Source organism: Halichoerus grypus, chromosome 13, assembly GCF_964656455.1.
Source record: "Halichoerus grypus chromosome 13, mHalGry1.hap1.1, whole genome shotgun sequence".
Lineage (NCBI taxonomy): Eukaryota > Metazoa > Chordata > Mammalia > Carnivora > Phocidae > Halichoerus > Halichoerus grypus.
This window is the reverse complement of record NC_135724.1, coordinates 8,024,796-8,039,497: the sequence shown is the minus strand read 5'-3', so window position 1 is coordinate 8,039,497 and position 14,702 is coordinate 8,024,796. Positions and strand designations below refer to the sequence as shown.

At 38.0% G+C, this 14,702-nt stretch overlaps 1 protein-coding gene across 1 annotated transcript in view; it reads left to right on the top strand.

The window, feature by feature from the left end:
* Positions 1 to 14,702, top strand: part of DOK6 (docking protein 6) — a 379,051-nt gene that overhangs the window by 281,922 nt on the left and 82,427 nt on the right. Inside the window, exon 6 of the mRNA XM_036109123.2 lies at positions 6,972 to 7,110. Coding sequence (XP_035965016.1) covers positions 6,972 to 7,110 — 139 coding nt within the window. The remainder of the gene's footprint in view (positions 1 to 6,971; positions 7,111 to 14,702) is intronic.

Here is a 14,702-nt window from a genome sequence, read left to right as displayed (position 1 = left end):
AACTCCTAATCCTCAAAGAGTATCCAGTATTTTTCAGATAAAGCCACCTGGAGATATATGTACAGGATGAATAGAAAATTAGCTGTAAGCCTTTAAAAAAGTTTTTTTGCCCTAAACCCTCATAAACATCTAATGTAGCAATATAATAATGATAATGGTAGGAATTTGTGATTGTGTGTTGAGGTCATTAAGTAGCAGCTGAAGTGTTATGACTCACTTTACACCTTCACCTGGTGGATTTTTCCGTTCTAAACTTTTGAGGCAGAAAAGAAGGTAAGTAGAAGAGCATCTTATAGATATCTCTCTTTAAGAATTTACTAAAGCCAAAATTTTGGGGACACTTGATTGATTTTTGCATTGAGTTGAAAAACCAAAGGAGAAAATTCAAAAGTAAGAAAAAGTAAATAAAATAGAATAAAATTAAAACTTTGAAAATATTCAAAAAGATGGAGATGTTTTAATTAATGTGATTATGATTTGGCCACCACAAGTGGAAGACTTAGAGAATCTTCAAACAGATTTGTACACTCGAGATCATTTAGATCAACTCTTTCATTTAAAAAAGCCTTAGTTTTATAAAGGATCAAAAAGGTATTTCACAAAGCTAATTTTCAGCAAATCCTGGACTAAAATCAAGATCTCCTTGCAGGATCAGGTTTCTCAACTTGTTTGAGGGAAAGCATTGTATCGCCTAAGGTCCCATCAGTGAAATCAACTAGCAGTCACCATATGCATTAAATGTTTGGCGCCATACAATAATGCAGTCAAGGGGCAGAGGACAGCAAATGTTCTACTATACCTTCCTCCTTACAAAGGACTTGACATGAATTTGGGAGTGCAGAGAGGATTTGATTGCAATTCACCTGTTTTATTGACTAATTGACTGATTTACCTTAACATGCATTTTATGGGCGCATCGTTGAGAAATATTCTTGGGAACTTGATTGGACAGAAGAGGAACAGCAGCAGAGAGGGAGAGAGCACCTTCAAAATGTTTTATCCCAAGCCCTGTGCTGAGCTCTCTCTTTCTCTCCACTACGGAAATGTTCATCATTAAAGAATTATGCATGCATTTCTGCTTCTCATCTTGAATGAACAAAATTGAGCTTAGTGATAATGAGCTTCCCTCTAGAATCACAGGTCTGGGTTCAGACTGCAGCTCAGCCACTTAAATTTCAATGACCTTGGGCAGATTCCTTCACCTCCTTAGGAAGGTGTTTTCTGTAAGAGGAAGCAGTGAGGGCCCTGCAGGTGTTTGAGGCTCGGTGAGGTAATGCACATGCTGTGTTCAACACCAAGCCTGGCCTAAATCCTTGCCCCCTGAGTGCTAGCTATTATTCTCACCATTGCTACAATTGTTGCTGTTATTTCAATTCATTACATACCAGACTCTGCAAACCTGGTTGTCTTGAAAATCAGATCAGATGTCTGCTAAACTGGAAAGAGACTGTGTGTGTATGCGTGTGTGTGTGTTTCAATTGGAAGGAAGGCCCCAAATGATGAGTACAGTATTTTATAAGTTTGACAGTAAAAGTGTATTTGCTAAGTGACAGAGACTGAGCTAGGCACATCTTCACAAAAGCCCTGTGAGAGTAGTCTGACCCTTGCTTTAAAATTTAACATTAATTTAATTTGAATTAATTAAATCCAATTAATAAATTAATAGCACTTCTTTTTTTAATTTGACCATTTACATAAAGAAATATTAGTGAGGGGCGCCTAGGTGGCTCAGTCTGTTAAGCATCCCACTCGGTTTCGGCTCAGGTCACGATCTCAGGGTCCTGGGAATGCCCTGCTCAGCGTGGAGTCTTCTTGATTCAGTCTCGCTCTGTGCCCCTTCCCCCAGCGTGCTTTCTCTCTCTCTCCTCTCTCTCTCACTCAATAATAAATAAATAAATCTTAAAAAAAAAAAAAAAGTTACTTTCTTGTGCATTCGTCCAGAGTTTCATGTAGAAGCAAGCAAAGACATACTTTTTTCACAAAAGTGTTAGTACACTATACATATTACTGTCACCCTTTTTTCATTTATTTTTTTTTTTTCATTTAGCACTGTGCTTTAGGTATCTATTTTGACAGTAGTAGTGATAATAGTACTACTATTTAATGATTAATAATAATACACACTGTTTTAAGATTACATATATTATTCATTTAATGTTCAAACAACCCTCTCAAAAAAGGACTGATATAATATACCTACTTTATAGATGAGAAGTCATCAGGTGTTGTGAATTCCAAATATTTTTTCTAGTTTTTATTTGCCTGCTAATATGTTATGATATCTTTTTTGTTTTTAAAAAAATCTTTTTCAGGAGATTCATTCATTTTTTCTTTTGTCACCTTTTGGCTTGGATCATAGCTTGAAACTCCTTCCTCCTTCTGAGTTCATATAGGAATTCTTCCCTGTTTTCTTCTACTACTTTTTTTCACTTGCTTTCTCTGCAGTTTGTATCACTGGAGGTAGAGACGTGGATCCAGTATTTTTTTCTAATGACCAGTGTCCAACACAGTTTATTGGAAAGTCAGCTTCCCTCACAGACTAGAGATGACGCTTTCATCCCATATTTACCTCTCATATGAATTGGGTCTATTTCTGGACTTGCTATCTGATTGCTTTTGTCTGTCCATTTTGCTTTCACTTTCTTACACCAGATCCAAGTCTGACTCACCAGAGCTCATAGAGAGAAACCTCAGCCTTTTCGTAGCTGCTAAAACAAAAGTAGAATGCCTGCATTGTTAAATGACAATAAAGATTAAACTGTTAATGGGATAAAAGTGTTAATTGGTTTTAACCGCTCTGCAGAAAGGCTGTGCTTTGAAGAATTTCATTACTTTCTATAATTAAACATTAAATTTTAAATACTGAATAGATACACCACAGGGTTTTCAGGACAGTTCTGCCCTTCTCCATTGCTGAGAGTTTAAAATTTTTGTGTGCACGGAGGGTAAATATTTGGTCGTGAAATATATCAACAATACTGCAAAACTTACCCTGAGAATGAAGTCCTACAGCCGTGAACAACAACAATATTGCGAGAGGTGGACAGACCCATCTGTAGTAAAATTATATCTAAAGACCCACAGATACATATTTTAAAGTATCTGTGTTCACTTTTTAAAAGTAAAGTGTTTCCATAACTTTTGATTTGGTGAATTTCTTTTGTTTGTCATTTGGAAAAAGACTGGAATTTTGAAGCCACCCCTTCATACAGGCTTAAGTTTGAGACTTTAAAAGCAGGAAAAGGAGGGCAGTCATTAATAGCTTACACAGTACCTAGGGCATGTTCTCAAGTGAAGTTACCTCCAGGGGACCCTCTTTTAGAGCTGTTTCTCCCCTTTGAGGGGAACTGGGAGAACCCTGCATAGTGGAGCACCTCATTTGGAGTTCTGTTTCCTGTGAACACAGACATTCATTCACGTGAACTCTGGTTAGTCCTTATTAGAACACAGCAGAGACTAGACTGGGAGTACTGTTATTTTGAATGACTATGGGAGTGGGGAGATGGAATAGAGAAGGAGAGGGTAAATGGAATTTGAAAAAGAGCCATTGAGGGGCCCCCCGGGGGGCTCAGTCGGTGAAGGGTCTGCCTTCGGCCCAGATCATGATCTCAGGGTCCTGGGATCCAGCCCCACATCGGCCTCCCTGCTCAGTGGGGAGTCTGCCTCTCCCCCAGCTCATGCTCTCTCTCTCTTTCTCAAATAAATAAAATCTGAATGAAAGAAAGAAAGAGAGAGATAGAAAGGAAAGAAAAGAAAAGAAAAGGAAACAAGCCATTGAGGGAAAATACTAGGATTTTCTTAGACTCTTACTCTATTGAACCCTATTGACAAACTAACACATGCTGGATTTGGGCGGCCACGCCTGCTGAATTAATCCCTTCCTGACCACTGTCACCTGGTTTCCTTAAAAGACAAATGAAAACAATCTTGTGATCAAGTCTTGTTGCCTCCGTTTTATAGATAAGGGACTGAATTGGTAAAATAATGTGTTCAGGTCAGTCCCCCATTACCTCCTGTTGTTGGCCCCATGCTTCGCCCTGCTAGCACTTACTACAATTAAGTGTGTCCTTCTCACGACAGTGCTTATCTTCTCCACTCCTTATAGAGCCTCAGAGGCAATGAGTCGTGTATACGTTTCCGTCCTTTTCATCCTCCGGCTCAGGACAGTGCCTGGCTTACAGGACCTACTTGATAAATACGGGATAAATGAACATCGCCAGCCATGATGTGATGGTTGAAATCTGTGCCCTTTGACTTTTGGATCCTATACTATTATAATGTCCCCTAGGTTACAATGTCAAAAGCAAAAAACAAACAAAACACCCTGGAAATTAGTGTGTCAGTCCTACTTAGAATTTTTGAGGCTCTAGTTTGTTCCTTAAAGCTGAAGGGACCTCAGAGATTATATTCTTTAACATTCCATTTTTGGTAAGAAAAAGTATTAATTTTGTGAAAACACCTAGTTATTAGAAAGAGAGCTAACAGTTGTAATTGTCTATAAATTTCAATCAAATTCAGTTGTGAGCCAAGACAAACGTACAGTGTCCCCATTTTCACCTTTTCTCCAAATAAATGCAATTGAGGAACATGCATATTAGTGGCAAGGCGGTTAGGATACTGAAATGTAGGTTGCACCTCTGTCTCAGCTCTTCCCAAGTTAAGGAAAGGATTTCTTTAGGTTTTTTGTCCTTGTTGTCATGGTGTTTCCTTTCTGACCTTCAGTCTCCTATGTCACCATCTGAAGCTGCACAAACACAGCTTCTGATCGGTCCTCATTTGGGTCCCGAGTGTCATCTCCGGCTCCCCTTAATAAAATGGTGACGTGTAGAAAGAGTTCTATAGGCTGGTGCTTCTCAAACTATAATGTGAAGAGGAGTCACCTGGGATCTAGTAAATGCAGGTTCCGATCCGGTAAACTGGACAGGCTCCCAGTGAGGCCAGTGCCGCTGGTCTGTGGACCCCACATAGAGTAGCAAGTCGGAATGACTTCATCTCTTCCCCCATCTTCTCTAGTACCGGCTTGTCCCCAGAAAACTGTTCAGACATATAAGAAGAGGTAAATCTCTGTATCTGCTTCTTATGTGCCCCAAGAGAACATATTTTAAATAATAAGCAGAGAAACCTAAGTTGTTTATTCCAACACTGCAGACAAAAGTCATTAAGTCCGAACTAATTTTACTAAAGAAGTGTGAGCAGCTTGGCTGCAGGTACCTGCATTGAAGAAAGGCCACCTTTTACAGAAAATGGCTTCACTTTTTAAAGCCAGCGAGTTTTAATTCCTTGTTTGCTGATCAAAGGCTGGAGTTGACTGGAGTCTGTGTTTCAGAAGCTGGAGGAAACCTCCTGTAAGCTTTCAAATCCTCTCTGGGCAGCTAAGTCCCAGGAAGTGGGCAAGTGTTAGCCCTCTGCCTCTCTGTGACTGAGTAAGAAATGACAGTCGGTGTCTTCATTATCTCATTTCCGAGGGCTCATAAGCAGTGCTTTTCAGATGACAATGAACAGGAACTCACGTCGGAACAGGCTGGCTCACCACGTGTCAGTCCTTGTCCTGCTCTGGCTGTTGGACTTCGTTGCTCCTCGGAATCAACAAAGAAAGCTCATTTGTTTCACTTTGTGAAAACACTTCATTTCCCCCCCAGACTTTCCATTTCACGCTGTGTGAATTTTATTAAGATCTTTTTCACAGAAGCTAAGTGCTGGCTCTATGGGGCCCTACGGGATGGCAATCGCAGCCTCTGTAATGTCTGAAGCCTCTTGAGACATTTCTTTTCTACTGAAAACTCCTTGGAGAGTCACAGAGAAGAATCCGAAATCCTTTTGGTGCTGGAAGACATAGTTTGGCCCCATGAACATCTCATGCAAATTTTCTGATGTTAGCATCATATTGATAGTGAGTGGGTCTTTTTGAGGGCCTCCAATTATTTTCAAAGGCTGGCTTAAAGTATTAATTAGAAATATTTTTCATCTTGGAATTAGCCTTTGTTAATATAATTTACCTATAATCCTATTGCCTTAACAAGGTGTCAGTGGTTTTATTCCAATAAAGTTGTTTTAAAAAGGTAATTATAATTAAATAATAGAAAAAAGAATTTTTACTCTGATTTTTTCCTCTTGAATGTACATAATAAGAACTTTTAATGTTATTATATGCTCTCAGAAATGACCTAGTAATCACTGTGTAATAGTCCATCCGATAAAAACACTAAAATAAAGTCACTCATTTCTCTACAGTGGATATTTAGTTTGGTCTTTCAACTATCATACGGATCTTATGAGATGAGTACTATTATTTTTCCTATATTAGAGATGTGAAAAGATGGTATAGGCGAGTTATTTAACTTGTCCAAGGTCACACTGCCGGCCAGTGGCAAAGCCAAAATTCAAACCAAATATCCTCACACCTAAATAGGGACTTCTTTATGCCAGGTCATTTCCTAAGATGCACAAGATTTGCTTAAGGATCACTCGGTTTAAGCTTCAGCCTATGTATGCAAATCCGTAAACTAAAAAATGTGTAGTCTTCTTGGTTCCTACTAGAGTGAGTATAAAACTTCAGATTTTCCTTAAGTTCTTTACATTTCAGGAGCTCTCAAATCATAGGAAATAGTGGTATGATAACACAAATGTGAAATTCCTTAAAGAAAACAACTATTTGCTTGTATTAGGAAGACAAATGTGAGTGCTGCACGGCAGTGGCTGAACCCACTTGTATCTGTTTCTGTACACAGTTTTGAACGATCCATCTTTAAAATTGCAAATAGTCATGGGTTTTTGCCCTTCGTTCCGTCTCATGTACCACTTAAAGATATGCTTGTTGGTTGGTTGGCTTGGTCAAGGCTGAATCTGCTTCCCTAACTCCCATGGAAGTCAAGGAGGAGGGTGACACAGGGCACGGGCATCTTTTACATGGAGAACTGTTACGCACTTGAACACATGAAGACCCATCTCTTTCCCTATCTCTATTCTCACAGAATGTGTGACACAGGAGAAGGACTATTCACTTTTCAAACAAGGGAAGGAGAAATGATCTATCAGAAGGTCCATTCTGCGACACTGGCCATAGCTGAGCAACATGAAAGATTAATGCTAGAAATGGAGCAGAAGGCCCGGGTAAGGCTCCTTCCTTGGTAACCTAACAGCTTGGAAATGAATGTCGCTGAGGTCTGATGCACATCATGTATCTGTGGGCCCATTCACGTCAGCATCCCGGTGTCCACCCCCGCCCCCAGCCCTGAGAGCTCACCCCAGTTACCAAATCCCATGTCTCTAATGCCCTATTCAGCATATGCCCCAAGAAGTTCTTTGTGGCCACAGGTAGGGAGCTATGCCCTCCATGTATCTCCATGTATCTCCCCATGACCTGTTGGCACAGTTACCCAAAGAGGGGTGGGTGCGTAGAGAATGAAATACAGAGCTATGCTCTCTGCGTATCACCACATACAGTTGGACCATCAGAGATTCAACTGTGGGCCCAAAATAACCAGGGAAATTAAGTTACTACCAGAAAGGATTCTGCTTTCTTTTTGTCTTTATATTTGTCCTAGATTCTCTGAAACTTCTAACTCTTTCTGTATGTGTTACAGAGCCAATAATAAAATATTTGCAGAAGGAGCTTATACTGTTTACCAACAGTATACTATATATATATATATATATATATATATATATACACCAACAACTATCCTACAGCTTTGTGGTCAAGCTAAGAAATCATTTAGTAAAGAATCTGAAATAGTAACTTTTACAAGTAGCTGAGAAAAAATTATAAGTTCAACTACTAACTTCTTGGAAAAGCAAATAATGGAGTGATTATTGGCCATAATCTGAAGAGGTGACTAGTCTTCAAGATTTATAGAGAGGCATTAGATTTCATTAATGAAGGGACAGGTGCAGTTTTGGAAAATAGGTGGGTCGCTCACTGGAATGACACTCATAATTCTGTTCCAGTTTAAAGAGGACAGAGTCCTGTATGTAGTGTTATATTTGTTTGATTTTTTAAATTATCCATTATATAACATTTTTTAAATTATCCATTATAGAATATTTTGACATATACAAAATTATCTTTTAGGTATAAGAAAACAAAAAGTAATTTAACAAATGATCTTATGTTATTCTTAACGCATTTCTAATTTTGTCAATACTACATACACATTTTTATCTATCTTGGAAAAGCTTTAAAGAGCTTTCCTAATACCTCAGCGAAACAAGTGAAAACCAGGCCTTATGCAGGACATTTGGCCTTTCATAGGGATGAGTGAGTGGTTTGAACATTAGTAGGATTAATATGATTGTGTGATTAATTATAGAAGCATTAATAAGACATTGGTATTACTTAGTCTCCTAGAAAGATTTGGGTTAAATGTAAACCATTTTAACAGTTATCTAATTAATATGACATTTATCCAAGGGCTTAAATCAATGAGAAAATAGAACTACCAAATTTCAAATTATTTCAGAGTCTACTGGTGTTTGCAACTAAAATTAACAGTGTGATGTCACTTGCTATTAGTAACAGTTAACAATTAACTACACTTAACAGTTGTAGCTTTACTTACAGCCGTTCTGAACAGCAAAATGCTCATGAGTACAGTCATTTAATTGTATTGCCGTGAAGGAAATGCCAAGAGCTCTTTTACAAAGCCGTATTGTCTGCTGTAAAGGAGAGCCCTTGGTATGTGTCCTGGGTTCACATCCCACTTCTACCACTTCCTGGCTGTATCACTTCGGGCATCTTGGGATATTAACTTCTAAATGTTTCCATTTTCTTTTTTTGTAAAATGAGGGTATAGTAGTCCTACTTCTTTGGTTGTTATGAGGTATTCGTGCATTAAAATCTGTAAAGTACTGAGAACAGGCCTGGCACATGGCAAGTACCATGAAAAGGTTCATTATTACGATAGTGATCCATCTGTAGGAGTGATTTTGAATAATTATAAGACTTGAAATGTTTGTGAAGACTCTAAATTGTTATTCCCAACTGTCGCTAAATAGTATCTTTCAATCCCTTTCAAGTATGTCTAACAATCTTGTGCCAAAAAATTTGCAAAACAAAATTTAATTCGCATTTGCTATTGATGCTGTTATGTGTGATAAACATGATAAAGTCCTGTGCGGCTGAGAAGCATGTCCCCAGAGCCAAGCCAAGCACATGCTGTTAGGGGTTAGCGACCAGCAGTCCACTGACTAAGATCTCAGGCAGGTGACAGCTGGGTAGGAGGAGGGTGCTCCGTGGACCTGGGCACTCGGAGATGGAAAAGTGGGGCAGGTGTTTAAATAGCAGTCTCACCAAAGAAACCAAATGTTTCTAAGAATCACAAAATCAGAGACTCCAGCAGTTTGGTGCATACATGCAAATGGAGCATTTGGTTTAATTTAAACACAATTGCACAGCTACGCTTTTCTCTGAAGGTTAAGACTAATAAGATTATTTCATACCGAGTGCATTCTTCAGAATAAGCCAGGCTAAGGTTTTCAGAGGCCATGCTACCACAACCTGACGACTGCCCAAATGCCTCAAATTCTGGGACCATAAGTAAACATTTCCAGGGCTCCCAGGCAAAATTTTTACTTTTTCTTTTAAGAGACTGCCTCGACATGCACAAATCTCTTTGAAAGAAGAAGTTCCAACAACTATGAAGTAGTATTAAACACTCTCTAACTCTTCATTTGCTTATTTAAATAAAATGAACGCCTGTGTTATAAACTAGGCAAAAGTACAACTTGGGAGCTGGAAAGATACCCCCAAACGTCAAATATAAAAATGATGCATCTTATTTATTATGTATCTCCTACAAAATAAGAAGATGACACTGCTCGTTGGCTTTCCAGTTTTAAAAATGGGCCATGTGAGGGGCGCCTGGGTGGCTCAGTTATTAGGCATCTGCCTTCGGCTCAGGTCGTGATCTCAGGGTCCTGGGATCGAGCCCCGCATCGGGCTCCTTGCTCGGCGGGAAGCCTGCTTCTCCCTCTCCCACTCCCCCTGCTTATGTTCCCTCTCTCGCTGTCTCTCTCTGTCAAATAAATAAATTAAAAATCTTTAAATAAAAATAAAAATGGGCCATGTGAGATTGTTATTGAGCACATAGAAAATGTTTACATATTTTATTACATTTACATTTATTACATTACAAGATCAAATTAGGAACGAGCTATATAAGCAATAAATGCCCCCAAACATTGTTGTTCAAGCTTCTGACACATTTACTTTCATCCTTTTAAATAGAGAGGATTTAACAGTGTTACTGTCTTATAGATAAACAAATATGAATGCAAAATAATATCTCAACAACCATTTCTTAACTGTAACAGAGAATTCAGTATAATCTTTTGACGTCACATGTGTGGTTAAAACCTCGGTTTGCCCTTGTTTATTACCTTCCTTCTGGGGGGGAAAGGGGGAGACACAAGAACAAACATATTTTGATACATTTCCATGATGTAAGTTAAGCAATGTTTCTGTTCTTGTTTGAGAAATCTGATCTCTAGGGATGCCTGGGTGGTTCAGTCGGTTAAGCATCTGCCTTGGGCTCAGGTCATGATCCCTGGGTCCTGGGATAGAGCCCAGCATCGGGCTCCCTGCTTCAACGGAGAGCCTGCTTCTCCCTCTCCCTCTATCTGTTGCTCTGCCTACTTGTGCTCTCTATCTCTCTGTCAAATAAATAAATAAAATCTTAAAAAAAAAAAAAAACCTGATATTTAGAAAAAGTCCCCAGTCTTGTGAATAAAACAGTGCATTTGCACTATAGATAACAAGGATAACAAGAATCATTAAATCAGTAAGGCTGTTTAAAAATATTTTTATTTCCTTCACTGAGAAAGATAACAAAAGAATTAATTACTATTAACCGACTCAGAAGGTTTTTAAGTAGAGCTTAGCCATGGATTAACCATTCACAGGTTTGTAAACGGTTTACTCTGCTCAGTAAGCTGCCTGGTGATACACAGAACCCAAGAGAAGAGCAAGAAATTCTTTCTCTCACGTGACCCAGAAGTTTGTGGGATCAAGTAATTTATACTGCCTGAGTAAGATGATCTCACTGCTTTTACTCCTTGAAATATCAAACATTTTCCATGGCTTCATCAGATTGGTAAGATGATGCCATCACACGATTTTGGTCAGCATTACCGGAAACACCCCCTGGGCTCATTCTGTGGTCATGACAATGGACTCTGAACCGATTTCTTAGATCACCAGCTCATTGGAAGGTCCTTACTTAACCCTCCATAAGGAATGAGTTCTGCACTACAGGAAGACACGCCTCCCCTTTTGCTTTCAGATGTAGAGCTTCAGCTTCTCACTCTCCTGTCCAAGTGGGACTCAGAAAATGGTCATAAAAGGGGCTAACAATCCTCTGTATTTTCTTTACCTGTTAACACCTGTATTTTCTTTACCTGTTAACATCTTATGTCGGAGGACAGTTTTGGTTTTGGGGGTGCATGGAAGATTGATGTAGTAAATTTTGAACTAGAACTCTTTCTGAGAGATTCACTAAGATACAAATCGTTGAGGAAATGATTAAAGCTGGATGTGTAAGCAAATGGCACCTCCCGAATTTGTTCCCTTTTCACGGAGATCGTTCTTGTTCTTAGAACCCTCAGAGGTCTTTGAATGCTATTACTAAAAGCATTTATAGGTCCTCTGCCGCCCATGTGCCGCATTATCAAGGAAATTTTTCTTGTCTTTGTGATAGAAGCTATTCATTAGAAACCACATCACAAATGTGCCCTTGTGATTCCGCCTGGTGAGGCTGAAATCATCGGAGATGACAAGGCCTCAAATGCCCTGAAATAATTTAATTTTCATGGATCTGTTACACACACACACACACACACACACAATATGAAAAGAAGTTCTCTTTTAAATTTGGTTTTTGCATTTGTAAGCTTTACATGTGTTATAAAATGCCCATAGGTAAGGAGGAACTGAGAAGACATGAATATTTTTTTAAAAAAATGAATTTTCCTGATATCTTATCAATAATAAGTAAATAAAAGGAGAGGGGCATTGTCATTAATAACTTCGAACCTTGTAACATTGCAAGTAATTTAAAAGCCTATTTGCAGAAGGACAGCCTCCCATAGTAAGAATTACAGTGTATCCTTTTAAAAACAGGACTTGGAATGCTCCTATTTCCAGTAATTTTTGCCACCTGGTCAGCAGAAGAACTCTGTGTAGTTTAAGGACAAATAGCGTCAGTGTTATTACAATACCAGCAAGATAGCAAGACCGCTTTAATGCCCCGAACACCACCAGCAGGGCTGGCTGCATGCACTGCTGTCCAAAGCTATCAATCCTATGGTTGTCCTAAGCTCTGGTGGATAGAAAAAAAAAAAAAAAAGGAAAACAGATTCTCATGTAAAACTGCTTGCTTAGAAAACAGAGTGTTTTCCTTCTCTATTGTCATTTTACATGCTCTTGTTAGTAGAAATATACAGAATAAAAGCAAGTTAAACTCACGCACTCAACAAACAAAAACCTCACTGTTCCAAGAACAATAAACCTTTTGAACACAAACCATTTGAAAACAAATTCTCTTATTTCCTTTTATAACGTAAGATGAAAAGATATTTCTGAAGAAGCAGCATTGTCTTACACTACCCCTATGAACAAGCTCAAGGGGTAGTTTTGGTATCTTTGATGGAAATTTTGTGATGGTGTCATATCAATGATGAAAACGTCTCAGGGAAAGGCAAAGGGAGAGGAGAACAAGAGAAGAGAGAAAGAATGAAGCCGGCTTCGTGGAAAACTAATTCAAATAGCCATGAGAAATTAAGGGAATTTGCCCTCCTAGAGTTATGGTGTATCACAGAACTTACCCAAGTGAGCCCCTGAAATGATTTTTTTTTTTTTTGTCTAAATAGTTGCATGAGAAGGGAAACACTATTACATTCCATCAATTCCAAGATGCACATTTTTTTCACATTTTAACATCCCTCAAGTCAAATATGAGTTACAGTTTAATTGAAAGCTCTATTCTTTCAGAGTGCTGCATAAATTAGTGTTTTGTCTTTCAATTGATGGCATCTTAGAGTGTGCAAAATACTGTAATACTTGTTTTAAGAAGTACTGTGAAGACACTCAATTGTTATTCCCAAGGGTAGCCAAATAATATCCTTCAATTCAATACAAGTGCACATATCTTTTGAGACCATGAGTACCATGGGCTCATTTATAATTTGGTGAAGAAATGAGAAAGCCTTCCAGAATGGACTCTCTATCCCAGGCAGTTTGGCTCTCTTTCTAGTGAAACCATTCTTCATACCCACATTTTACAGGAATTTCTATGTGCTACAAAAAAATAATAACTAGTTTTCCTGCACTGAAAATTAAAAAAAATTGGAAGCAAAATACTCTGATGAGTAGTACACAGAAAAAATTTAACACTTTTTGCAATTTCTTTTCTAGGTATATTCAGAGAATTTTAAGAAATTCTAGGAAAAGTTTTGATGTGTGATTTGTGATTGCAAGTGGTGTGTCACATCTAATATATAAGAATATCTGCTAATAAATTTATTCTTCTAAGTTCTAGTCATGATTCTGTTGCTCAATATTATCAATTATTAATCACAAGACAAGAGCCTTCATTACTACTGACAATGGTCAGCTCCCTGCTGGGAAATGCCATTTGCATATTTGTGAAATTTTCTTTTACTGGTTGATACACACTGATTGTAATGAACCAACACAAGCCCAATTAGAACAAATGATTCTAGTTGATAACTAAAGTGGACCTGTGATCCTAATTAATCCATTTACTTACTGTTGTCCCAGTGTCAGAACACTAAAGAAAATATAGTCTCTAAACACACAGACACAAAGAAAAATATTCATTTTTGCATAAATCCACAAATGAGATGGAAATGGGGAGAGGTCAGTGTGTGATTTTTCTAGCAAGTGGTGCTGTAACACAATATAATAGCACAAATTTTATTTATATCATGTTCTTTTTTCTTAAAATTTGTCATAGATGCTCTAGATGTCACCTCAGAAAATGCATTTCATATATATTTTTTACATTTAATCAACTTGATTAGAGTTGATAATGTGTAAGAAAAATGACTGCCTGACATAAAAGAGTACAATTTTCATATTAAAAAATATAATTTTGTTCTTTTATTTCTATTGCTAGAATCAAAGAATAATGAGGAAACTCTATACGAATGATTTTCTCTCTTATCTTTTTAACTATGATAGTCTTATTTATCCATGGGCATACAATCTGCTCATGGCAATTATGAGAATGATTTCCTTAAACAAAAACAATAGATTTCAAAGGTCAATCAAGATAATTCAGCATACAAACATATAATTATGGCACATACACAGACAACCCAAAGAATCAGACCGTGTTCTCTTTGGGACAGTACTCTAAAATAGAAGGAAAAAATGTAGACCAGTAGTGGGCAAACCAAAATCTACAAAATCGATGTAAGAATCACATGGGGCTCAAAAAAAAAAGAATCACATGAGGAGTTAATTAGGCTTACTTTCAAAAGTACGAGCATAGTTGTCAATTTCTGGGGTGTAGTCAGTGAATGCACATGTAGTAGTTGAAGCTGGGCAGCACAGTGGCTAATAACCAGGTAGATTCTAGAGAAAGAAAGAGCTTTGCTGTGCCTTAGTTACCTTTTCTTCAAAGAGGGAAGGAAGGAGCAATAATAATATCTACTCAGAGTGTTAGAATACCAACTAGTCTTGA